Genomic DNA, 27757 nt, shown 5'->3' with positions numbered 1-27757 from the left:
AGATACGACCATTCAAGCACCGCATGGTTCCACGTGCCTAGAATCTTACGCGAACAAGAGGGGGTAAACATTCGTGCAAATTTACAATGCCAAACCTCGTTTGGAGCACGTCGACTGAAAGCTTTACGCCCGGTGATACGGAAGGGGCCGGTGATGGCACCGAACGATGTAGTCCGATGGAGGAGCCTTATGGCGAAGGGGCCAGTTCAGAACCGCTGTCCGGGCGCTGCCATGTTCGAAACGTGAATGCGCCGCCATCGGGTTCCTTCTACTGCTTGACTGATGTCTATTTCCCGCTATATCATTCGTTGATCAGAGGCCGAGCCAGTGAGGAGGGGGGGGGGGGTGAGGGCAGGGGAACCGGGCGCAGGGCGCAGCTACACAACGATACCAATGCCCTCTATGTCCTCTACTGATGTCCTCTACGATGTCCTCTACGATGTCCTCCACGATGTCGTCTACTACGCCCTGCCTGTTTCCATGGACGCGTATGCATGCGTATCTTTAAAGGAAATATCTCCCGTGGGTGCAGCACTGCCGTAAAAGCTGGTTAGCATTTTTCGACGATTTACAGTGCTGGGGCCCTATAACGTAAAACTATTTCAATATGTTTTTATTCTAATCTCCTGATGTCAAATATGCGTAACAGCCGACCCAAGCATGGGCCGCTGACCCGCAGAGTTGTCTGAACAGTCCAATCGAACGCTCTCCTCGTTTATAGGAGGTCACTTTTGTTTACTTTAAAAACGAGTAATATTGCCTAAACTGAGTGGCTTGTCTTGTCTAATTGGCTGACAAGAGCCGAGGAGCACGGTCTAGTGGAGAGGGATTTGATGGGGCCGAGCCAGTGCACTGAAAATCGATAATAGGATGAAGAGGGTGGTGCCGGCGTCTGTAATTGGCCCGCTTTCCCTCACTTAGCTTGCGGTGGCTCGTTTAAAATCACGGCGGCATGCAACGGAAGGTGAAAAATGCAGCTAAAACAGATACCCAGTGGAGAAGAGTTGCCAGAACGAGGTGGTAGACGTGCCGAAAGTGCTCGAAAACGTTACACGGCTACGAAAAAATTTTATTGTACGCGAATAAACCAGCGCTCTCAGGCACGTGCGAGTTGCCAGTGCCTGAGCGATCGGCGGCAGCCATCTTTTACTTCTTTTGGAACGGGGCAGCCTGCGGCTATACAGAAGAAAATTCAGTTTTTTTCGGCATATTAACGAATCTTTAACACTTCCACGTCACTTTGACGCGTGAGTTTTCGTGGTGTTTTGACGTCGCGTGACAGGCAGATGAAGCGGGTGTCGCCTGAAAACTTTTGACCAATAGCCGAGGGCTCATGGTGAAAGGCGTCGAATCAGAAATAACTATTTTTATTTTGTTATTTCAAATGATGCATAATTACTGTGTACACGTCATATAAGATGGGGAGCTAGCGCGGTTTTCGTGACGTCATGTGAGAGACAGGCGAATGGAGGTGGCCCATAAAAGTTTTTGACCAATCTCGGAAGGCTGATTGCAGAATTTGAATAGAAAAATTTTGGAATAGCTTTAGGGTAGAGCGCCCCAGAAGCGTTTAGCCTTGCGCAGTCGTCTTTGCCCTGTAGTAAGATCAGCGACTGTTCATGTCAAGCGCGTGATGTGAGACCGTCACGCCAACCGTTTGCCACAATCGTACCAATTTTATTTTCACTCTGTTTCGAGTAAACAACAGAACACATTTTCCCCTCTTTTTAAAGAAATCGAGTCGTTGCACTGGTGCGCGAATGCCGTGCTTCGGCGACTTGTTGCCGATGTGTTGGTCAAATTGCAATCTTTGTGATACTACGCAACAGGCACGACATGGCGTGAATATCACTCAGCAAAAAAAAAAAACTCACAAAGGTAGGTCATTAGCAAGCACTTATTACTGCTTCATTCACTTTGCGTTAAGATTACTGCATCATGATGACTATGATAACTGCAAAACTGTCTCTTAGTGGCTGCGCGGCAGCCTGAGGTGCCCTTTTAATATGTGGTTATGATCCCACGAAGTTGAGTGCATTTCCCGTCGCAAGTAAATTGTGCGTTTTGACTCGCTGCTACAAAAACAAAGCTAACATATGGCATTAGTGAGGATCAAGGGGTAGCAGCAGTCTCTAGGCACAGGACGTCAGAACATTTAGTGGAAAGGCGGGTGCTGCAATTTCCTTTCGCTCTCTAATGTGGAATTGTTAGCTGGACAAAAAACAGCGGCCATTACTAGCTGCGATAAAGAACTTGAGTGGCTTAGCCTCTCAAAACATTACAGCTTTGCGTGCAACCATGCAAAGGCAGCTTTGTGCATAAATCCGGGTTTTAGTGTTACTGCGGTGAAGATATTCTCGACCGAAGCTACTTGGCAATCTTGCTTGCGCGCTGTCACTCGCAGTGGTCTAGCTGGGTTATTTGAACTCATTCACCGTTTGCGTTTAGTGGAGAATTAAAAACAAAGAAAGCCGGAAATTCGCATGTACTTGCTACTTTAACCTCGGTGTACATGGATGCTGACTCCTTTATTACCAGTGCAAGATTCGCAGAGAATGCTGTAATATTTAGGTTGCACAACAATTTTAGCAGATCTGACGAAACACCAGCGAAACATGCAGGCAAAGCCCTAAAAAGTGCCGAAACACACGTCGTTTGGCTGAATGCTACTTCCTCGATGAACGACCTTTTACGCTTCTTCTAAACAAACAGATTCCTTTGGCGCATTCAGCGCGGAAATGGGGAATTGAATGGCAGAGCGCTATTAGTTCACTGCTGTCACCGCGTTTGATTACTATAAAATCGCGCTTCTCTGGTCACAGACAAACGCTGCTATGTACATTTCAATGCATGCCGCCAGCCACTTATCCATACGAAGGTGGCGACGGTGCTGCCACTTGTAGGTCGATCTCGCGCCCATTACCTAGTATGCCTGAGTGAGCGCTCTCAAACGTGACCACTCCCGCTTGGATCGACAAACGTACTGCCAAGCCACGCCCCCTCTGAAGGCCAAGCGTAAGGCTAAAGTTATTTCTGATTGCGTCATAATGGGTGATGCCACAACGGCACCACCTGCGCTTGGGACATATGCGTAACAGAGTAACGCTTTCTTCGCTCTACAGAACGATACTGTAGTTCACTATACCGATACCAATTTTAGGCGCGTGGGTGGCACAGTTGCAAATATACAGGCGGTAAGACTATAACATGTTTTTTATTACACGCGGTTCCCGCTGGCGTCCACCTCTGAGTGCTGAACAAAAAAAAATCCCTGGATGCGATGAGTCAATGCAGAAAAACACCGCATTAATTTTATGACGTAATAATTCGCTGGTGACGAAGTTGGCGTTCGGCTCCAAGGGAAGCAGAGCGTCGACGGTGGTAGTAAACTCCCACATGCGTGACTATTTCAGCCGCATGACGATCTCAGAAGTATTATTGCCCAAGTGCACGTAAAATTGACCGCATCCTTTACGAAGCTTGAGATCCGAGGAACAGCTTAATGTCTGCGTAGACTGGGAGTGCAGCCTCGTATTTCAGCCTGTAAGTACATACAATCTGCATATGTTTGTACGGATTTATTGGCAACAGTCACAAAGTGCTGCACGAATTGGGAGCACGTGCCATCGCCCACATTTGTCGAATGCCACGCGCTCGAGTCATTCCGAAGGGAAGAAGAAAAAGAATAAGCATGCGGTGTACTCGGCCAGCCAGAAGAGCTTTGTTGCCCGCTGTGGTGATATTCACTGTTATTGTCTACCACATTCTGATGGTGACGTCGAGGAAGTGGCCAAGGAACAGAAGCAGTAGCAGCAGTAGCAGCAGTAGCAGCAGGAGCAGCAGTAGCAGCAGGAGCAGCAGCAGCAGGAGCAGCAGCAGCAGCAGCAGCAGCCATAGGCCTGCCGTCAGTGCCAACGAGTGGATGCTGCGTTACACGATCCACGTGACACCCGTGGATCGATTTGTCTATGGATCAGATGCCAATGACTCTGGTATGTTCACTCTCTTTAACTTAAACTCGCCGACTTCATTGAGGCAGGCGGGACCTTTTAGGGACACAGCTACTTCCTTGTTTGCGTAGCTTTAAGCGGACGGACGTCGGTAATAGTCTTGATAAGGCAGTTTAGCGCAATATTTTAGCTGTTTCTCGACGCACGCAACCCGGGTACATTTCCACCTACACTCATAGTCGAGGATGTCTATACTTGGGTGTTTCGCATCGCTAGAGCATAGGAAACGCTTAATTCAGTGAGGTCATTTTTTATAGACAACCAAAGCACTTTCGCGGAAACGGTGGCGTCTTTTCTGAGGCTTAAGATAAAAAAAAAAACGAAAGCAAAACGACATCTTTAATACTCTGCACCGGAAAGGTAATCTTGCTATTTATTTACTATTTAAAGTTATTACGAAGAAACAGCAAACGCCTCGCCACGCTCAGAATTTTCGCGTCCCTCTCTTCGCAGCCGGTCGAGAGGTTCCGCCAATTTACGTGGTTTTCGTGATTCCGGGCTGCCGATTGCCAGCAGCCAACGTCACTTCGAACCACATCGGCGACGCCCTGGACATGCTGCTGCAGCGCACCAGCCGACCGCTGCACGTGGACGTGATAATGCCCTTGAACTCGAACAACAACAAAGTCGTTACACTGCTGGAGAGCCTGACGCCGCGTATGCAAGCTGGAGTCAGCGCTGTGGTGAGGATGTTAGCAAGCGCGCTGTGTGAAGGTAACCGTTAATGAAATCAGTCAATCACTTCTATTTATTTTTCGTATTGACGAGAGAGAGAAGGAAAAGCTTACTTACTTCTATGAATGTTCCTACTTCTATAATGGACAGTGGAGCGTTAGAGACAGATTTCACAGAACATTCTGTCAAAACGACGCGCCACTCAAAGCCGTACTCGAACAGAAACGCACGTGACGCGTTGTGTCTATGTACAGCAGACACGTGACTTACACCATATAGGTCGCAAGGTGTGGCCGCAATGATGTCGCTGGGGTCGCTTAGGTGTCTCAACGGGTTGCAATCTTGCCTTTCGGAGGTCATCGCTGTTAGTTTCCCCGACGCTGGCTTAGAGACCTGCCTCAGACTACATCTGCGATGGCTCGGCCAAGAGCTTGGCGCTGGTGTCGGAGAGCGGAATCGGCGTTTCGGCATGACGGATGACGGCTACAGTGTCATGGAGGCGTCATTCTCACGTCATATATAGGCTGGTGGTTTTGGTTTATAGGCTCGCGCTATGGGAAAAGACGATGAACGTGGCCGGCTTTTTTGCAATGAAACCATAGCGACCGGTGGTTGGCAGAGCGCCACATGTCCGTCCTACACATCAGCGGACTACTATTAGGTGCCCCTTGCGACCAAGCTGCCGTAGTTGGTGGTGAGTTGTACGGCGAGGCCATGGCCATCAACGATGGGTGAATGGCCTCAGCGACGTGAGTTGTACGACGGAGTCAGCATTGGCGGGTTTTTTTGGCAAAGTCACTTTCGGCGTGCAATGGACAGCCGTCGGATAATTGATAGAGTGCTGGTAATCGGCCAATGAAAAGGCTTGCCTGATTACTTGTCCTAGAACTTCGGCAATAGAAGCAAGTGCAGGTTCTCGAGGGGTTGTAACCAACAAGCTAGAGCGAGGTTGGGAATCTCTTCGCGGACAACCTCTCGAATGAGCTCACGCAACGGACTCCCGCTGCTAGCGGTCAGAGCAGAGGCGCTGATTGAGGCATGGTTTGGACGGCCGTACAGGAGGCACCGCCACTGGAGTGCTCGCTCAATCGTAGTTGCCTCGTTAAAGGCTACAACGATTAGGCTACCTTAAAGACTACTACAACCTGCACCACTGGTCGGGCTTGTTAAAAAAACACAATGCACAGATAGCATACGCTGCTGTGAACATCCCAGCCAAATTCTGCAGTCGTGCGCGTTGCGTGGATCTCGCAAGAAGGATCGTGAAGTCGCCTTTTCCTAAAGAAACTCTGTTTGCAACGGAAGCCTTCTCCTCACTCTTTTCGGGCTGCTATATTTCGTCACATAGCAGATTCCCATATGCGGCTGCTATTGGCCAATAGCGGGCACCTATCAAGAAGGACGTTCGGATCAGTGCGATTCTTGCGTTAGTGTATATTTGTTGACACAGTATAATAAGCGGGCTTAACTGAGCGAGTCTGCGTCTCGTATTTAGATAGGAATTAGGTACTTCCGGAGGTGCTAAATAGGACACTAAAGCGAAACAACAAATCATGCAGTTTAGACTAATAAAGCATTTTTTTAGAACACTGCAGATAGTCATCTCAAAATAATATTTTGATTATTAGATGAGGAAATGAAGGTCGAAATATCAGTATTTGAATTACGTGCCGAAACGTCAGTGTGACGTCAGGGATTCCAAAGTATGTTTTCGCATTTGGGCCGCGTTGAATGAGTAAAGGTTCCCGAAACTTGCCATGTTTAATATTTTGTTCCTTCAGAAGACAATGTAGTCAACCTAAATCGGTATATAATTAAGTAGGCCCTAGAAGATGCCATCAGAATCCATGACGTCACAGCGACCAGGTGCGGGAACTTCAAGGAGGCGTCGCCATCCGTCTTTCGTTCTTGCGCTTTTTCTGGCTTACCAAACGTCTTATCGTGGTAAGAGTGGTGTTTTTGGTGTCCTAGAGAGGTAATTTACTGATGCAGTAGAAATCATTTTTCTCTTTAGTGTCCCTTTAGCTGTCGCGCTATCGCCGGCTATTGTCGGCTAACGCTGGGCCGCCCCCGCCAGCTTAGGAATGAAGCTTTGGTCACATTGCTTATCAGTGTCGTAGCTGAGGGGTCTCGCTAGTTTTATTAGTTTTGAACACTCTACTAAGCACGAACAACGCGGAACTTAAGGTTGCAGTCAACGTAAGCTTGCCAGCGCGCTCACTCTTGATCGCTCCTGGCTAGACACCTTGGCAGACTTCGCATCATGTTGAGTCTTTCGTTACCACGCCTATTCAAATCGATCACCGGTAACCGATGCTACAGTTCGCCAATTTCGACTTATTGGAGCCGTTTCTTATTCATATAAGGTAATCCAGTAGTTAGTAGAGGCACTGCACTTTCAGAATCAGCTTAAATTTTCGCACTCCGGTGATGTTATTTTGTACGGACCTTCTTGCGAACTAATGTGCGTATGTTGTAGCGAAAAGAGGCGCGGTTGTCACGTGATGCCGCGATGGAGAAGAAAGCATGCCGCTCACAATTACGCCGCACTAGCATCAAAATTTTGTTGCCAAATGACTCCCAGCACATCACGAATTAAATTATATCGTCGGCTTTGCCGTCCAACGGTGCTGAGCGGTGATAATTAACCGAAAATGAGGCCACCTATTTACTACTGAGCATTGGTTTGGACTCCAAGTCGTTTTATTCCACTAAAGTGTATTTCTGAAGGTATACTGCATGTTCAACATGTGGACCTGCCTTTTGCAACGAGTTTCCAAGAGTTGCGGTAGCGCTTCTCTCGCCAACTCCCGGCAAGGGGCGCTGCTGGTGTCGCTACGCAATTATCGAAAGTCGCCCCCATAGCGTCGTCCCGCGCGGCTGCGTCGCGAAAAAAGCGTCCTGCTCGAAAGTGTGCTGCACCTGCACTTGAATTTAGTGATGAAGGTTTGAGTTATGATTCAGAAAATGACAGTAAACAGATTCAAGCTCTGACGGTGATGATGTTTCGAGTCAGCAAGGGACATCCGCAGCTGTTCACCGGCGAGTTCCCTTTACGGCCTTGAGCGGTCTCCTTCCTTGTGCATGCTTATCTGCGGATCTCTTCTCACGACCTGAGAGCTCTATTAATTATCTTCAAGGTGCATACTTCGCTTTGTTATGATGTGCTGCCATTGTTTCCAAAGGAACTTCCGTTCACGCCAAGGAGGTCGCCCGTAGCACATCTCGGCCCAGCGCTACGGATCAGCGCGAGAAAGTTTACAACGGCGTTAAATTTTTTTCTATTGTTCTTCTCTGCAGAGGGGATAACGACAATGTGCAAGAATGCAAACAGATGCTTGGATGCATAATCTTGTAGTTCCCCAGCTACACTGAAAGCGATCGATCCTGGAAAAGGTGCATGAGTCGAGACAAGCTGGTGAAGTACATCCGTGGACTTCTCATTGGACCATACTCAGACGATGCCGAAAAGGCGGAACTGCAAAATGCGTTACAAGGACAACGAAGTGGAACAAAAAGCATTCATTCTGTGGGAAAATTGTGGAGTGCACCTATGCTTCACAAAATCCAGGAACTGCTTCGCCGCAAGGCTAGAGTGATGAACTGGTCTTAGTTTCTTTTTTGTATCCGAAGAACGGTGGTGTACGGAGCATTTATTTTTTCAGGCACTATTCCTGGGTTTATTTATCTTTGAAATCTACATTCTTATTTTCCTTTGAAATTAATATTTTTGTACCGGGGCCGCACATTTCCTATAAATAAATAGAGCGGCGCAGTATTGAAGCCCGGATAATCGGCCCGACATCACCGCTGGCGATCTCGCTAGGCCGCGGCGTCGGCAGCGTAAGGTTGTCGCTTTAGCTTGAGCTCACGTTCGCGGCTTAATCTCGCACGCGCAAAATTCAGAAGAGCGGGGCGGAAGCGCTCCGTCTTCCGTCGCGTGCGGGACAGCCAACGTTGCGAGGCACCGGAGGGAGGGGGCGACTTTCCACTCCAGCCGCAATTGCGTTTGTGGAGCGGCCGGATTTCGAGAGCAATCTGCGTGGGAGCAGAGTCTGAGCGCGTCGACGACTCGTAGCTTTGTGCATGCTGTATGTCCTCGGCGCTCAGTTCGCGTTGAAGCGATAGGCATCCCCAGGGTCACTCCGCTCGCTGCTGCTGCCGCGCTTGCTCGCGCCAGCGTTTCGACAGCGAGTGTCCGCGGTCTCTGAGTATTGGCGGCGAGGAGTTACGGAGTCGCCATCTAGCGGAAGTGCCTCGCTGGCGTAGTATGAGGGATCACGTGGCGCGCTCCTCATAGGTTTTGCTGTCAGCGTTTACTGAAAACATCACGCGTGAGCTCTCTCGGACGTTTCTGTAACACTTTCGAAACTAGAGAAGTTTCTTACTGTCTAAATAATAATTTTGGGCAAACTGAAAGCATACAATTGTTTACAGACGCTATCCCTTTACCGAATACGTACAGTGAACGCCACTGCGCGCGGTCGCCGCGATGGAGTCTCCCGAACCGGCTTCTTGCGTGAAAGGTAGGTAAACGCTGAGAGCAAGCTATGTGAAATATGTTCTTATAGTGTTTGTATAACTAAATGGAGCGTAATAGAACGAAGCCTCAATGCAGCGATCGCGTAGATTCGCAGCGACCGACTGCTCGTCTGCATGCTTGTCCGCGCACTGTTTCGCTTTCTCCGCGCGCGCGTTTTCGCACCGTGCCATGAGCTTCAGGCCGCAGAATATGAGCATTTGACAGTATGCAAGCAACCATTGTTACGTGGGTGCTATCAGAGCTGTTCAAAAATAATTTCACTGTAGAGACTTCGACGCCTACGGGGGACTGTGATGTGCCGTCGCGACGATTCAATCTTTTTTTTCTTCTAAATTCTTTGATCTTTCAATATTATTTCTCGAGTTGCGTCGCACTGTATGCTTATCGGTGTTCTCGGCATGCCATTTCCCGCTGCTCCTTTTTTTTTTGTAATCCAGTGCATGAATTCATAACACAAACATGACCATATGCCATGCTTTCTTTAAATGTGCTTCTTACCGTTGCCTTTTCACTCCACTCAACTTCCCAGTATCTATAGCATCGACAAGTTCATAGACCAAACCGTCATGACATTAGTCGGGCAGCGGACTCGGGCGAGCGTCTCGGTGCGCGTTTTCAGAACATCGCAGACCGAGCGCCGTAGCAGAAATCTTCCTCGCGTCTGTGCTTGCTGCATACCCGAGTTGTAGCTGATGACTGTTTGCCGGTTTTATGTTTCGGGAACCAAGCTTCACGCAGCTTCTTGACCGGCGGCTACGTGTTAATAAGGCTGACACCGACCTCCGTTACGTGCGTTCGGCCCTGCGGCGCCGAGCAGTAGCCTACCATGTTGCGCGCGCCTTCAAAGGCAGCCGCTACCTATTGTAGTGCTTTCAAGCGTTGTAAAGGAGACACTCGAAGCGGGAAAATTTCGCCACTAAATGAGGACCGCAGCGTACGAGGGAATTTAAACTCGTTTTCAGCTCGCTTCGGCGCTCCCGAAGCAGCCGACGCGGCCGCTATGTCCACGTGATCCCTCCTAGCACGTCACGCCGACGGTGGCGCCAGCTTTTCCAGTGGTGGAGCTCGAGGCCAATAACGCGTTAATGTTTGCTGTGCGCGGTGACAGCATGGTCATTAGTTTAGTTAGCAGGTGAATATTTGCAAGTTCATACGGCTGATAAAAGGGCTATCCTTACTTACTATCCTTACTCCTAATTTGCTGTCGCGTTCGATGCTTCGCCTTTCAGGCGAAGCTGGGATTTTTGTTTTATAGTGATAGCGATTCAATGAAGAATACGGGCGAATTCCCGCCGTCGTTCTCGCCCTCGCCGTCAGCATTGCCGTGATGCCCCGAGTATTGTACGAGTGGGCATACATCACGGCCGTGCGCCGTGTGCTCTAGGTGCGAGCGAAAGCTTGTGAGAATGAGCCGAAGATGGTGGCTGGCTTGATGCAGCGGTGCCTTCTCCAGCTCGCAATGGAGGAAGGTGGGGATGGTGCTCGCCATCATCTTATGCTCGCAAGACGGGGATCGGGGAGATGTGCATGCACTAGAAGTGGGAGCGGGGTCGGGGGGGGGGGGTGCAGGTTAATGGTGCGCATCTCTTTTACTCTATAGCTGAGGCGGATGAGCGCGACCACTCGCGCGCTATCATGAGGGCAATCTGCGGTGTGTTCGAAGGTAAGTGGACGTGAGATAGCTCATGCCTTCGTGTGCGCTCTGCTCTTGCGCGCCTAGTTTGCGTTGAATCGAGGCAGCAAGTAGGAGAATCCGCTCACCGCTGTTCGCCACTCTTAATCATGTCAGTGTTCTGACAGCGAGCCTCCGCGGCTTGCGAGTCAGAGAGATGTGTTCGTGTTTGCTTGCGCGCGTGACAACGTGCTTGCTAATTTGGCCAGCAAATTGTTACAACAGTTTACGCAGCTGACAAAACGACTAGCCTTACTTTATATAGATGTCTAATAATTTTCTGTCGCAACCAATGCTTCGCCTTTCGGGCGAAATTTTGGCCTTATTTATTGAAAAGGCACGTTTGGTTCGCAGTCAACTGTTGCAATTTTCAAGTTGTATAATACTCATGAACGCGAGTCCGTTTAAATAGTTCATGCGGGCTCCACGCAGGTAGACTTGTACTACCTGCCATCAGATCTTCGGCTCCGGAAGCCCGTAGACATCGGCATGGGAAGCACGCGTAATGACACCGGCCGTCGTGCCAAGCGTCAGTACCTCTATCCGCTGTGCACATCCCTGCGCCATTGGTTGACGGTGCAACGCGTGCTACTCCTGGCGCCGGAAGTGCAGCTCTACGCCGACGTCTCCCTTTTGTGGGCGCAGTTCAAACTCTTCCCCGCAGGGGCCGTGTTTGGCCTGGCGAGGGAGCAAAGCCCCAGGTAGGGACGACAGTTTATGAAACGAGTCACGTTCGTGCGATGTGCTCTTACCACAATTCCATCAGATCAGCCAGCATTAGCGGCGAGCGAGCAATATGTGCTCGCGCGGCATTGGCTATTTGAGAGCAATGTTGTGAAAGCGAAGCCTTTGCGAAAAAATTCCGAAGTGATTCTGTGCTTGAGCAAACGCAATGAGGCGTAAGCTTCCTCTGAATCTGCGAAGAATTCGGTTCACTACAGTTACGCAGGGAAAATGCTGGATAGAACAAGCTTGGTCACGTGCCAGTTGGCTCGACTGTGTTGACAAAATCTGTAATAATGGCTCTGCAAGCACAAGAATCAAGCCAGTCCGGACAGTTGAGTATTTCCTTCAAATATTACAGACAAACCGCTCTCGCATGAGAAGCATAACGCTTTAATAATGTCGCGGCTGCAGGACACCTGACCATGAGAATGCCGGCACTTTTAAATGATGTAAATGAGTTTTTAACGCAATGCGTTAAAGACAGTGTTGCGATTTTTCTGATAAGTGCTCCTGGCTGGTGTATTTTTGACATCTCTAGACTAGTGCAGGCGTTAGCGTACGAGTCCTAGTAAGATTCCCGAGCATTATATTGCAGAATCCGCGGTTGCTTTTTCAGACCTCGCGGGCATTATATTGAGCATAATTGAGTTATATCGAGTTTACTCTATATCTTGCTCAGACATATATCAACGCATATACCAGGTTAATCAACAAGCGTAAGACAGCTGACATAAGGATGTATAAAATGGATAAAATTGAACATGCTCTCAGGAGCGGCGGAAGCCTAAAAGCAGTGAAGAAGAAACTAGGAATCTAGGAAAAACTAGGAACTAGGAAGAATCAGACGTATGCGTTAAGAGACAAAGCCGGCAAGATCATTACTAATATGCTTGAGATAGTTCAAGTGGCTGAGGAGTGACACCAGTGGCACCCATGATGATAATGGAAAAGAGAATGGTCTAGAGGAATTTGAAATCCCACAAGTAACGACGGAGGAAGTAAAGAAAGCCTTGGAAGCTATGCAAAGGGGGAATGCAGCTGGGGAGGATCAGGTAACAGCAGATGTGTTGAATGATGGTGGGCAGATTGTTCTAGAAAAACTGGCCGTCCTGTATACGCAATGCCTCATGACCTCGAATGTACAGGAATCCTGGAAGAACGCTAACAAAGTCCTAATCCATAAGAAAGGGGATGCCAAACGCTTGAATAACTATAGACCGATTAGCTTAGTGTCCGTTGCCTACAAAGTATTTACTAAGGTAATCGCAAATAGAATCAGGGACACCTTAGACTTCTCTCAACCAAAGGACCAGGCACGATTCCGTAAAGGCTACTCAACAATAGACCATATTCACACTATCAATCAGGTGATAGAGAAATGTGCGGAATATAAGCCACCCTTATATATAGCTTTCATTGCAATGCGCACAGTACCATGAACACAATTCGAGGCGTTCTTTCCGATGATGATTTGATGATGTTGACTGAAGCTGAGAAAGCGTTTGATTCAGTCGAAAGCTCAGCAGTCATGGAGGCATTACGGGATCAGGATGTAGACGAGCCGCATGTAAAAATGCTGAAAGATATCTGAGCGGCTTCACAGCCACCTCAGTCCTCCATAAAGAAAGCAACGAAATCCCAATAAAGAAAGGCGTCAGGCAGGGAGATGCGATATCTCCAATGCTATTCACAGCGTGTTTACAGGAAGTATTCAGAGACCTGGATTGGGAAGAATTGGGGATAAGAGTTAATGGAGAATACCTTAGTAACTTGCGATTCGCTGATGATATTGCCTTGCTTAGTAACCCAGAGTACCAATTGCAATGCATGCTCACTGACCTGGAGAGGCAAAGCAGGAGGGTGGGTCTAAAAATTATTCTGCAGAAAGCTAAAGTAATGTTTAACAGTCTCGGGAAGAGAACAGCAGTTTACGATAGGTAGCGAGGCACTGGAAGTAGTAAGCGAATACATCTACTTAGGACAGGTAACGACCGCGGATCCTGATCATGACACTGAAATAATCAGAAGAATAAGAATGGGCTGGGGTGTGTTTGGCAGGCCTTCTGAGTTCATGAACAGCAGGTTGCCATTATCCCTCAAGAGAAAAGTATATCACAGTTGTGTCTTACCAGTACTCACGTACGGGCAGAAACCTGGAGGCTTACGGAAAGGGTTCTACTGAAATTGAGAATGAAGCAAGGAGCTATGGAAAGAAGAATGATTGGTGCAACGTTAAGGGATAAGAAAAGAGCAGATTGGGTTAGGGAACAAGCGCGAGTGAATGACATCTTGCTTGAAACCAAGAAAAAGAAATTGGCATGGGCAGGACATGTAACGAGGAGGGAATATAGCTGATGGTCATTAGTTGTTACGGACTGGATTCCAAGGGAAGGGAAGCTTAGCAGGGGGTGGCAGAAAGTTAGTTGGGCGGATGAGATTAAGAAGTTTGCAGGGACATGGCCACAATTAGCACATGACCAGGGTAGTTGGAGAGGCATGGGAGAGGCCTTTGCCCCGCAGTGGGCGTAACCAGGCTGCTGCTGTTGATGATGGTGCCAACGCTGCGCTTTTGAAAAGTGTAATTAAGATGTGTAGATGTTATACAGCCGGCAAATGAGCTCCATTAGTAGCACTGATCACTTCTTTATTGTCTCAGTAACGGTTACTAACGATACGATCACTAACTGTATACTTACAACATGTGAGGAAAATATGCAACAAGGCCGTAGCCTAAATTTCGGAAATGAAATGTAGCCTTTTTCACAGCAAGTATTAGATGGGTGCGCCATTTTTTTATTTGTTATATCGACCAGCGCGCAGTCGTGTTTCGCCTGGTGTAATGCATTACGCCTTGCGGCAGGAACGCTCGTGCACTGCAACATCAAAGGGGCCCCGCCCCAAGGCAGGAGGAGGACGGATGCGGGGACCCCTCGACCGGCAATTCACGCTTAAACGGCGCCGTCGCCCTGCTAGATCTGGACGCCATGCAACGGTCTCCAAAGTACCAGCGTCTCTTCCCAACCAACGGCGGTGGGGCCAATGCAGACGGCTTGTACGGATGGCCGCTGGCCGACAGTGACTTCTACACGATGGCCTCTTGTCGGACACCGGCGCTGCTGCACCTGCTGCCCTGTACCTGGAAGCGGCAGGTAATGGCAGTTTGCTGCTCCCTATGCAACGTTGTCGGCAGGAATTTGTAAAAATGCGTCTTAGCGAAGAATTCGCCGCCATTTTCCGGTCATTATGTTTCGTAACACGAGAGTTTGGTGTTGTAGTAATACTGAGGCCCCTAAAAAAATTAAGGCAAACAAATGAAAAAATCTCGCATGAGAAATAACAATGTGTAAAAAAGGAATTTCAAGAAAACGACTGTAGTGTTTAGTAACATCCCCTGTCGGGCTAGTTGGCACATCGCTTGTAGAAATGATTTTAGGAGCAAAAAATGACACGGAAAGGGCTCTGTAGCGTTCATGTGCACTTACTGGGCAAGAGCTTGCTATTTGACGACGATTAGGTTTACCATCACTTTAATTATTTAATCAGTAATTTAACCTCTTTAGCGATATTCGATCAACCTATATACTACACAAGCCTTGATCGTCAAAAAAAGTCACAGTTTTTAAGGAAATTTTATTGATGCTGGTGGAGAACGATCGACTGTCAAAATGGTCATTCGCCAAGGATTTTAGCAGCTTCTTTCTTGCTATTGTGAGCGTTATTGCGCAGCAAAGTTTCTCAACCGCATTTCATTGAGCCTTTAGTTCCTGTTGAAAGCAACGTAGCGGATTTTACTGTTAAAGGAGTAACCAGCTCCGCGCAGTACGTCGCTGTGAAAATACGCGATATGGTGGAAGTTGCCGCCAAATACATGCGCGGGAATGCCTTTGTGTGGGTGCCGATGGAAATTGCAATGGTTGTGTCGGAGATAATGGGAAACTATATTCGCAAGCTCTGCTGCATTCATCTACACACAACGTATTTTTTTTTTCGGAATAAAAAGTGAGAACTGGTAGAAGCAAACAAAGAGCAGGTAATTTAGGGCAGGGCTAGACCACGGCCGCACTGGGCTCCACTCGCGTACACTCCTTACGGCCTTCGCAAAACGAGTGCTTGCCACTGGCGGCGCTGGCCTGCTCTTCCGTCCCAGCAGGGGCATTTCCGAAAACAGGCGTTTAGTGTGTTGCGACAACTCTTAGCCGAGCACATGAGGGTCGGATGCGCCACAGCTTAACTGTTCATGGCTTAGCTGTATCCATGAAAAGGGGATCCTGGTGCCGATGCTGAGTGTTTGGACGTTAAAGGCCCCTGGGTGGCGGCAACATACTCCTTTCGCCTCGGCTTCACGTAGACGGCACCTCGGGATTGACCCATCCGTGGGAAATTGGTAGTTGCCTTTTCCTGTCCTACTCGTCAACCTCCGTCTTCCTCTATCACTTTGAATCTTTTCTTTCTTCTCTTGACTTGATTTTGCGTCTGATTTTCCAGGTAGCAAGAGTTAACCTTCTGTGGGCGGCCAGCCTTCGTTATAACATATTTCGTTGTAATGGCTGTGTACAGATGGTGTAGGCACACCTTGCTTGTTTACACACACATCCTGTCATGTCCCTTTGCTGGGCTCCAGGGTGCGCGGATGGCACCGCTGCCGAAGTCTCCATGTGTGCTTATGGCTAGCTGTCCTCCCGCTCACTGATCACGCTCAGAAAAGAGGGTGCACCGATTAGGTGTTCCACTTTTTTGGACGACAAAAAGAAAGCTTTCCTAGATATCATGTAGTACACTCCGAGAAACCAGAAGAAGCAGTGTGGATAATATCACCTTTCATAGTTGCCAAATCTCGTACAGATGTTCTTGTTGCAGGCTATAAAGCATAGAAGACGGTGAGCGGTGATCTCCTAGGACTCCGTGATAATAAACAGCATGAAGGTCTGCTTAGGCTAGTGTCATTTGCGGACAACCCGGTGACGATGACCGCGCACAGTACCATGAACACAATTCGAGGCGTTCTTTCCGATGATGATTTGATGATGTTGACTGAAGCCGAACTTCTAGAGGGTCGGAGTGACCAGACTGCGATTAATGCGAAACGAATTAAAATGAGGCGTGATGGAAAGGAGATCAGTACCAAGGCCTGATACTTATATTTGCCTCAAGCATGCTGCCGGACACTATTCAGACTATGTATGTGAAAGTCCGGATCGGAAAATATGTCTCAAATCCTCTGAGCTTCTCTAAGTGCCAACGATTCCGCCAGAGTTCACAAAGCGGCCGAGACCCTGAGACTTGTGCGAAATGCAGTGCTAATGAACACCTCTCTTAATTACGTGAAAACTATCTACACTGTGTGAACTGCAACGGGGAGCATGCCGCATACTCGCGGTTCCGCCTACTACGGAAAAAAAAATTATAACACTCGGGAGAAAAGAGAACATAGTTAAGGAGGCATGCACGCGGGTGCCCAACTTGCCTATAATCACTGTTACCGAAGTGGCACGTCAGGAGGCGGCATCTCAACGGCCTCTGGCAGCTGTCCGGCGCACCCAAATTGAACCGGCGGTGGCGCCCTCCCCCCCCCCCCCCCCCCCCCCCCCTTGGCGGCTGCAGCTAGCGCTGCTCCGCCATCTCAGAAAAGCCTATCGTCCTTCGGGCTGGTGGCCTCAATGGTCTCGTCTCCCGAGACGAGGCTTGCAAGGGGGACAAACTGCTGAAAATAGCGCGTCCAGCCCGTCCCGCAAGAGGCAATGGATACGAATCCTAGCCAAACCATGCTGTTAGCGCCTAAGGAGCGGCGCGAATTTCTCGAGCGCTCCAAGAAAGACAAACCACTCATCATGGTGCCCGGAAAGGGCTCTTTGAGCTAACTTCTGTCTCCTAAAAACTCAGCACAAGAACCACCTTCCAGGTGGATACACAAGTATTACTTTAGATGTACTTATGGTTGGGCGTGTTGGTAATCTAAATCAAGGAAGAATTCCGGAAACGAACAGGGACGAATCAGAAACAAAAACACAGACTGCGCTCGTCTGTGTTTTCTACCTCGTTCCTGTTAGTTTGCGGCATTCTTTCTTGAGTACATATATTACACTGGATTGTCAGAGGTCTCCTCCACAATCTCGATTACATTAAAGAACTCCTACATAAGTGTCGGGAGATTGGTTTAGCAGAGGCAACCGATACATTCTAAAGCTGGTACAGCACAACATAGAAAGGAAGAAACAAGCCGAGCCGGCCAGATGAAAGAACAGAGCGCTCTGTGCTTCCATCTGGCCGGCTCGGCTTGTTCGTTCCTTTCTATGTTGCGCTGCACCAGTTTTAGAATGCAATACCAACTCGCCCAATCCTCAATCCAAGCGGTACATGTTTTGACAGGTTGAGAAGAGAGAGTCGACTGCTTTATTCAGAAGTAAAAACAGGTTGGCCAAGTGGCTGTGGTGGCGCGCCAGTCGGGCGTGCAGGGGGCAATGACTCCCACGTGGAGGCACGGAAAACGAGGCAAACTGGACTCCCGCGGAGCGGCGACAGCGAATAGACTTATGGTCGCAACATCAGTATATTCCAAGGAAGGTGTTTGTCCAAGAGATACATTTAAAGCCCACGCAAATAAATTTTCTCTGCTAATATGCCATTTTACGCATTGATTGTGAGAATGCTAACGCACCGTTCGGCGGCGCAGCAATAATTGTCGCCAGAACCGTAGCTTGTAAGCATTTAGCCCTTCAGACGCCTCTCGATGCAGTACCAATACGACTAGTTCTATTCAATAAGTTGGTCACTGTCTGATATTTTTATATTCCACCAGTTTACGAACTCGGAAAGAGCGAAACATATAGCCTAATTAATCAACGCCCTCAACCTTACGTTGTCGTTGGCGACTTTAGTGTCGACAACAGTCTGTGCGGAGACTTCCGCATGACTCGAAGGGTCGACTACTAGAAGACTTTCTACTCAATTCTCGTACTTGCGTGTTCAGTGAGAAAGAGCCAACTTACTACAACATACAGTACAATTCCTATTCTTCGATAGATTTACGAGTTAGCTCTCTGACTCTTTTCCTCCACCTGCAATGGAGTGTCATCAACAATCTTTTTGGAAGTAACCACTTCCCTGCGACGCTCAATTTGTTAAAACAAGATAGCTGTCTTCATTGCATCCCTAGTGGAAACTATCATCTGCAGATTGGTTGGTGTTTTAAAGAAACAACAAGTATAACACGCGATAGACGACGCAGCAGCTTAGTTTACAGCTATTATGATAGACGCATCAGAGAAATGTATTCCCCAAAGGGCAGCGCATATAAAATACGGGTTCTTTTGTGGAATAAGGACTGCAAGCATGCCCGAATGAAACCAAAGAAAGCACAAATACTATTGCGCCAATTCCCAACTGCGGAAAATAGCCTTGAGTTTAAGCACGTCAAGTCACAGCGAAGGCGGACGTGGTGACAGGCAAGGAGGGAAACGTCGGAGAGGTTTCTTTCTTTCAGGCATAAACTCTTAGACACAGGAGCCTAAAGTTTGTAGCGGTCTCAAAAGACTTAATGAACAGCAAATCTAGCCATTACCCCTGGTCGATGACCAAGGGAATACATTGGCAGACATGGCCGACGCTCTTGGCGAACACTTCAAGCGCGTATTCAGTTTAAGTCACTATTCCTAGTCATTCCTAAAACAAAAATAGCAGAACACAAGGCATTCAACCGTAGATGTAGACGTACCGACCCTTATAACCTTCATTTTATTATCGCCGACATGTAAGCTTCCCTTGCTGCATGTCTTAGCTCTGCATCCTGACCTGACAGAATCATGTTAAGACATGATTAAACACCTTCACAACGATACTCAAATGACACTACTAGCACTTTACAGTGCTATATGAGCTACCGGATACCTTACATGTACATGAACAGAAGCCATTGTTGTTCCACTTGTAAAACAGGAAAAAGAGCCCTCCTCTGTGGCAATTGCACCCAATTGCGCTCAGGAGTTCCCTTTGTAAGTTATCGGAGAAAATGATTGTTAAAGCGCAAACAATTCTTTTTATCTGTATTTCTAGATATGGAAAACGCGTACGACACCGCGTGGCCTTACAGAATCCTGGGAGACCTGTCGGCAATGGGTATCCGCGGGAACAGGCTAAACGTTACAGAAAGCTACTTCCACAATCGTACTTTTCGGGTCTAAATAGATGATGCACTGTCCCGTCCATTCATACAGGAAACTGAGGGCACCTGAGGAAGCCCTTCTCAGCTGTACGCTCTCTATAGTTAAGTTGAATTCACTTGCAACATCATTGCCTTCAGTTATATTGTCACGTGGTAGTGACGTTAAAGAACACAGTAGCAATGCTGTGGACGACAAAATTAGCTTTTATTGGGCGATACGGTACCCGCAATGGCAGGCTACACTTAAAGCACAACAATAGCGGCGAAAACAGTCGGCGATCGTCGGAAATCTGATCAGCGGGTCAAGCGCGTCGGCTTTTATAGATCAGTCGTGGAATGTTCCAGAGTAACAGCTGGGACCCGCGTGTCTTCCACAAAGTTCTACACTATTCGCGTCGCGCATACATGCAATCAGATTACTCAAGTTGCGGGAAAGACAGCGGATGGAACCATAGATAACATTCCAGAAACTTCTTTTACATGCAGGCGCGTCCTGCGCTGTGCGATAACATTTGGTGAGAAGTGGTCGCCCGATAAAGATAAAGAAGTACACGTGACAATATTTTATTCCGTGTACGTCGACGAGGTACAGATAGTTTACAAATCATGTAACCTTACAGGGTGCTGTCGACAGGTTCAAAAACCGTGAACAAAGTTTCTAGATGGGCCACTGAAAATGGCTCCAAAATAAATCCGAATAAAAGTTCGTGTGTTCTAATGACACTAAAGAGAGGACTCTAAGCAGATCCCTAAGTAGAACTACCCGGCCGGAACATATTAGTGAGCAGAGAACACAAATTTTTAGGTACCATTCTAGACTCTCAAACTTTCATTCCCCACCTAATATATCGTAAGTGTGAATTTTGCCGCGCACCACATGGCGCAGTGAGAGGAACTGTTTGTTAAACTTCTGCAAAAGCCTCATTTGCTCACGCACCGACTATGGTGCAAGAATCTATCAATCCGCTGCACCCAGTGCTTTAAAGATGCTGAATCTTGTCCACAATTTAGGCTACCGCCTTGCGACTGGTGCCTACAGGCTAAGCCCTATGGAAAACCTTTATGTAAATTCAAACGAATGGTCACTGAACCTTGAAAAGTCTTACTCTAGTTTTATGTATTTTGTTATAGTAGATTCGTACTGCCAACATATTGGTTACGCCTTCACACATGATATTATGTGTGCCACACTTTTCCGTAAGCGTCCTAGAGCAGAGGAGCCCCCTTTCACTGCGAGTTAGGAAACTCGGTGAAGAAATGGGTGTTACGCCCCTTAACCCATTGAGGGTCGACGCCGTAAATATACGGCGCCGCGAACAGGTCCGAAAATGGTCGATGCCGTATATTTACGGCGCCGTCTGTACGTTTAAAACGCGCGCTAATTTCCTAACTTTTTCTTGCCTGGCATGTGGTGCTACTATGTGGAAATACATGAAATTTTTTTCTCGCGTCTCTCTCTTTCACTTTTCGTTCTATAGTTTTTTTCTTGCTCCGGCGCGTCTGCTACCGCTCGCGCATTGGCGCGCTCGCGGGCGCGCGGCGGTTAGTTTCGGTTTTGTTCCGCACGCTGTTTCGGCTTCTTTTGCTCGCAAAACTGATGGCTATCTCGTTCTTGTCACTCAAAGGGTGACCGCCTGTAACCCGCTCGGTTGTTGCTCACAGGAGTCCGCATACGAAGGATGCCGCCGTGCATGCGTTTCCTTTTTTGGCCCTTTATTCCGAAGTTGCCTCCCACGTCTGCTCAGGGAAGCAGTACCCAGAGGAGGTGCCATGTCTGCGCCAACACCACTCGGCAGCAAAAATATCGCGAGGACACAAGCTACATGCGCGCTGAGTGCAACAAACCGCTCTGCGTGGAGCCATGCTTCAAGAACTACCACACGCTGAAGAAGTATTAGTGCAAGAGGAACATTTGAGACTTGCAAAAAATTTTCGTGTGCGCATTCTTCTTGTGTATTTTTCTCGTGTGCACATTGTGTATAACAATGCGCCAATTTTTTTAAATTCTTATAACTTCATTTGCTATTTTTTATTGTTTTTCATGAATAAACAGTCCATATATGCAACGCCAAACATTTTTTTCTCACTTCACGGTCACCCTAGAAAAATAACAGTAATTTTTTTCCAAATAGCTCCCTCTGAAGAATTTAAATGTGCAATAAAAAAAATCGACCCTGAGTGGTCGCATGTGGCGAAAAAAATCGACCCTCAAAGGGTTAAGCATCCTGTAATGCCTCCGGCAAGGCTGTTGCCGCAATGGCAATGGCAAATTGCAGACTGCGGCACATCGTTTACTGAGGTCTGGAAGCATGCTCCAGAAGCACACGTCCGAATGCATTTTCTTGAACTTCAGTCAAGACGTTCTCGCCCGGATTTTTCCAGCGATCCTTCAAAGTCACGTTGGCGACTTCTATGCGGCAGTCGAACCATGCTCTTCTGAATCCGATGCCATGCACCCATACACATATATATTTGCGGGTGTGGCCTATGCCCCATTGTCTGCAGTGTAACGTATCAGGAAAATAAATATTCTAAAATTGTTTTATTTACCGACTCTTTAAACGTCGTAAAAGCATTATTATCGCATGCATCGTAATCACAAAATACTGGGCTCAGTGAGCTCTGTTCAGTATTGTGCACAACACATACGTCTTGCCAACACGTGACAATATGCTGAGAACCGGGCCACAGAGCTGTTGAGGACAACGCGCTTGCAGACAAAACTGCCGATTCCCTATCAAGAAAGGGAAACTCCTCTTCTATAGCTGTCCCTGCGATATAGTCGAAGCCTTTCCCGCGGAAAAGCCTTAGGAGTTATTGGCAGCTATTACGGGACACTGAACGAAACACCTAATTAACTCAACCTAATTAACCCACAGTTCGTTAATGGGCCATGTTTTACGAAAATATGACGAACTGAGCTCATTATGGTACGCCAGACATACGGTACACGCTCTCATTCTTTGACTTGCAACGAATCCCATATGTGCAGTAAATCTGAGGGAACGCTGATCGTAATGCACGTTTTAATAGAGTGCAAGGAATTAGACCACAAATGAAAAAGTACATTCTTTTAGCCTTTAATGAACACGTTCCACTTCACCCAGCAATGTTTTTTGGCGTGGAGCCGTTTTATGACCACAAATTAGTTTTAAATTTTCTTCAAGATGGCCGTTACATTGCGAATTATTAGGTCCCTAGACAAACACCTCCTCCAGCAAAATCAGCGATAACTAACGCACGTTCCGTTGAATGCGCCTCAGTGCGATGGGAGCGAGCGACAAGACAGGGGCTCGTGGACAGCGACTGCAGAGAACGGCGGTCACCCCAGCCACGGCGGCCCATGACAAACGCCTCCTTTGCGAAGGCCGTGAGGTGGGAACGCGCGCGGAGTCCAGTCCGGCCCGTGGCTGGGCGTATCTCAGTAGGAGTGAAAGCAAAGCAACACAGTGAACGCGAGTACGTTCCAAATATACATATAACACCCCCTGAACCGACCTAGGGAGTAAAGTGTATGATGCCTCAAGTGCACACTTTTGCCAACAAGCGCACATGAAGAGAACTAACGCAAGTAAATGCTCCTTGACAGCGCATGCCAATCGCGAAAGACGGCTCGTTTACCTAAGATGGAATGGTTTACCTTCGCTACCCGGCGCACTTATCAAAGAAGGCCACTTATTTTCACCGGTCACAGAGGAAAGGTGAAATGACGCAACAGGTGCACGTTAAAGAACCCCAGGTGGTCCAAATTTCCGGAGTCCCCCACTAAGGCGTGCCTCATAATCAGAAAATGGTTTTGGCACGTAAAACCCCATAATTATAATTATATTACGCAATAGAAAGAGAGCGCTGCTGCTAGTCGCCTCGTACCAGCCAACTCACATGACTGCCAAATTAATAAGTGTTCGACAACGTGCGTGGTGTGAGAGTTCGTCTTTATAGCTGACATAAATTTTCCTTTATATTGATGTACAGATACCCCATGCACTTCTATGCTGAAAATGAAGCTTTACTTGTGTTATTTCCTTAACTGTACCTTTGTGGCATTTCGTTAATTCAGTTTTTATTTTTGCATGTTTTGATCTTTGTAGCAATGCTGATGAGCCCTGCATTGAGGCGTACCTTTTGTACTAAACTTGAGCAGGCTGCTTACTCTTTTTTTTCTTGATTTTGTAACACACCTTACACAATGCCCCCGTAGGCCCTGCAAGGTATTATATATAAATAAATAAATAAATAAATAAATGGAGAGATGTCGGCTGTATCGGCCTTTCACATACTTATAAATGTGCCATGAAACGTACGTAGATTATAAATTTGGCAAAGTGCCTGTGTTCTTTTTGAGAAATGCGTCAAGTTCTATCGCAGCGACGCTGTTTAAGGCTGTTGATTCACGTTGAAGGTCAGGAGGTGCCTAGTATTGCTGTGAGGCTTGACGAGAGAAGTGATGCAAACATAGGGCTGTGTCGCATCGAAGAAATAACGAGACTGTTCCAAGACGTTGAGTAGCTTGGATCGCTTAAGTAGTAAGGCACTGGGCCCGAGAGAGAAGAATCGTAACTGAGGACTACATGTCGGTCGTAAAAGCGGACACGCAGCGTAACATAACTGATGTCTGCTGGAAGAGTCATCCGGAGCGTTATTAACATGTGTAATCTCAGCTGCTTCCATTTGTCCAAGACGCTCATCATGAAACATTACAATAAAAAAAGGGTTGCCGTCAGAACATGTGGTAAGACCTTCGTTGCTCTCAAGAGCGGCAAACGACAGTCTGCGAAGGCACACGCTTTTCACGAAAAGGAAAGTTGTCACACGCCGAATAGTAACATGACGCTAGAAAGGAGACTGCTAGGGTTTTGCAGAAAGAATGCTTGGCAGTTCGAGAAACATTCATACTGGTCACGGTTTCGATTCCCCGAATCAGAACAGGATTTTCTTAAACTGCGAAGCTTTCTTTTTGAGAAACCCGTATGAATTTCCTTTATAGCTTGGTTCTACAATTGCATGGATGACAGTTTTCTCTCTCTTTCGTGAACCTTCCTCCACCTTGCGGGTTTCCACAGGACTAATTTACCACTAGTTTTCCACGTTAGGAAGGGGCCGCATGGTGGCAATATTGCGGTTGCAGAAGGGAGGGTAGAAGCATCTAGAGGCCCAGGGTGAAAGTTGTTGCTTTTTTCGGGGAGAACTTTACGGGAAGGCTGATTGCAGTAAGCGAAACACCAAGAGCCGCCCATAGGTACGCGTGCAGGGGATGACGGCACTGTGGCGCGTAAGAAAGCCTCGAACGAAAACAACACTGTAAGAGCGTAACGAAATGACGGTATAGTTGATGCTGCACAATCTGTCGTGAATGACTGCGCGAAGTGCTTGCTCAACGCGTACTGGCTGTAGGAGAGAACAGAGAAAGAGGTGGTGGTGTAGTTCTTTCATCGATCGCAAAACTTTTCGTCGAACCAGCTATCGCTGATCCAGTGCTCACGAGTGTGAATATACGAACCTTTTTCGAAGAAAAACTTAAAACTAATTAAACAGAAAACTTTACAGACTTTTGTATTTCGTTGGGGGTACCGCAGTTCTTGCCGCGTGAAGTGTGACAATCAGTTTTCATCTTCTCATGTGTACGCTTATGCACAGCGTAATCGAGCAATCAGGCCGACTTCGGACGTGCGAACTGTCGCGGGTGCGATACTTCCTACGTCGCCCCGATAGGATAGCGTTGGCCTATAGACATATAGCATTGTCCGCTCGTTGTTCCAAGCTTCTAACTCGCGATGCTGTGGGTATTTTTGCTAGCTGGTGATAGTTGTAGCGAAGAACACGTATGCTAAAACAGTACGATAACCTACCCTGGCAACGGGTCGGTTGCTCAAGCATAAACGTAGGTCGCTGTTATTTACCTGCGAGGTGTAAGACATGTCAGGCGCTGTTCAATCAATCGCCTTACTCATGCCTGATGTGGCAGTATTACGGCGCGCCCTTTATTAAACCTTGTTTGGGCACGTGATAAATGCGGAAATATTACGTAGTAAGTACTAGCATGAAGCACGGGAGCATGAAAGAAACGATAACAAAGAGTTCCGGAGACGAGAGTGCACAATCGCTGTGCGATAAGTCTAACGAAACGTTTTTGAATGCTGATGTGAAGCTAAGAAAAGAACACAGCGATAAGAATAGAGATTGCGAACCTACATATTTATGCGTGAGCTCGTCCTATCTGCCGGACATATCAAAGTAAGAGTTATCGAATATAATCAGCATCACTGCGGAAGCCTGCGGGCTATGATAGAATTCGTATTCGGGATCTTAATACAGCTTTAATGACCTCAAAAATGTAGAAGTTTTCGGTCGTTAGACCCTTGTACAAAAGCGGAAAGTTGAGTGAATTTGGTAATTGTAGGTTGGGTGAATTACATGACAATTATAAAGCAGTTATATGGGCACTTTTGCACATCATGGAAAAACACGTAGCATCAACAGCAGAATCGATTTGTGGAAGATAGACGTTGAGCAGTTCTGCTCAATAGGAATTTAGAAAGACTAAAATAGTTATTTCTCTCCGGGAGTAATTTTCATTAGGTCGATTGAGAGCAGTTATGTCGTATGACTGCCCTCTTTAGATCTGACAAGAGCTTTGGACACAGTGGATCACAAATTATTGGTAAACATGCACGCACTTTAGGGTTCAGAGGACAGTTCAAGTTCCTTGTGAGGTAATTTGACAGCAGGGCACAATGTGTCAAGTTATATGATAGGCAGATGGATTTAAAATTAATAAAATATCGGGTACCTCCTAGGAAGTACGCTAGCGCCTATTTTGTTTAACATATATGTCTCGGCTCGTGCTCTTCTTGTGCAGCTAACTGCAAGGAGGTTTCTGCACGCAGACTCTATTGCGATCGCACTTCGCATTGCTCACCAGGAAAGAGGATACATCTGATTTGGAGCAGATGCATCCAGGGTTGCGTAATGGTTTAAAAAGATTTATTTGGATCCGACGAATAATAAATTATCGTCTTTTAAGAATGGCCACAAGGGTCTAACTGTGAGCAGGCCAATTTTGCTGCACAGTTCTTGTAATAATTGCAGTTCTCGAGATTTAATTCCTGAGGCCGCTGTGAAGTACTTGGGTTTGGTTTTTTAGAAGCACTTTACCTGGCTTTATACTTGTGAAAAAGTGAGGGCTGTAATGGCTGTATTGTATCATCGGAGGCCTAAAGCTCCATTGAATGTGAAATTTTCGACATATAACGCATTCGCAGAACCGTTACTATATGGCATAACTATGTGCGGCGCTTGTTTTAAAGAACGAACAATACAAAAACAGATCAACCACGCGAATAAAGGAAAAGTGAGAACCAAATTATGGCGCAGCGTTAGGCGAAACGAGTAGAAAATAGAGCTATGAATCGCTACGTATACTGCAAGCCGACGAGCTTTTAATCACTGTGCTCCCGAAACCGTACCTTACTGATGAATGAAAGGTACCGGTTAGGAACGTTGCAATCAAAATAAAGTCGCCGTTATGTCCGAAAGCCGAAGCATCGATTGCGATAGCAAATTAATAGATGGCTAGCTATACGAAGTAAGGATAGTAGTTTTATCGGTCGTGTAAGCTTGTAAACATACTCATGTTAACTAAATTCACAAGAATAATGTCACGTGCGCACAAGTAAACGTGAACACATTTAACTCGATGACCGTGGAAAGTCGCTGTCAAAATGGTGGAGTTTGGAAGTGCGGCAGCAGCAGCGAGCGAAATTATCTTTGCGCTGCGTCTCGCATCAACGCGGACTAAGCCGCGAAAACGCAGCGCGCTGTGGATTCTTCCCCCGTCTCATGACTTGCAAGATACAGCGGCCCGGCGTGTAAAGGTACGTCCTCACTTGCGGAAATGAGCGCGCGCAAGGCACTCTCGCGGCAAGAATTCTCTGCCGCGCAAGGATGGGTCCAGAACCAATTTTTTCGCTGCG

At 47.4% G+C, this 27757-nt stretch overlaps 1 protein-coding gene across 1 annotated transcript in view; it reads left to right on the top strand.

The window, feature by feature from the left end:
- Positions 1-3672: 3672 nt before the first annotated feature.
- The window catches only part of LOC139055407 (uncharacterized), a 37439-nt gene continuing 13354 nt past the window's right edge, over positions 3673-27757 (top strand). The window contains exons 1-4 of the mRNA XM_070532860.1: positions 3673-3992; positions 4464-4693; positions 11333-11601; positions 14487-14775. Of these exons, the coding sequence (XP_070388961.1) occupies positions 3692-3992; positions 4464-4693; positions 11333-11601; positions 14487-14775 (1089 nt within the window). The 5' untranslated portion in view covers positions 3673-3691. The remainder of the gene's footprint in view (positions 3993-4463; positions 4694-11332; positions 11602-14486; positions 14776-27757) is intronic.

Source organism: Dermacentor albipictus, chromosome 2, assembly GCF_038994185.2.
Source record: "Dermacentor albipictus isolate Rhodes 1998 colony chromosome 2, USDA_Dalb.pri_finalv2, whole genome shotgun sequence".
NCBI classification, from domain to species: domain Eukaryota; kingdom Metazoa; phylum Arthropoda; class Arachnida; order Ixodida; family Ixodidae; genus Dermacentor; species Dermacentor albipictus.
This window is presented reverse-complemented; position numbering and strand designations above follow the sequence as displayed.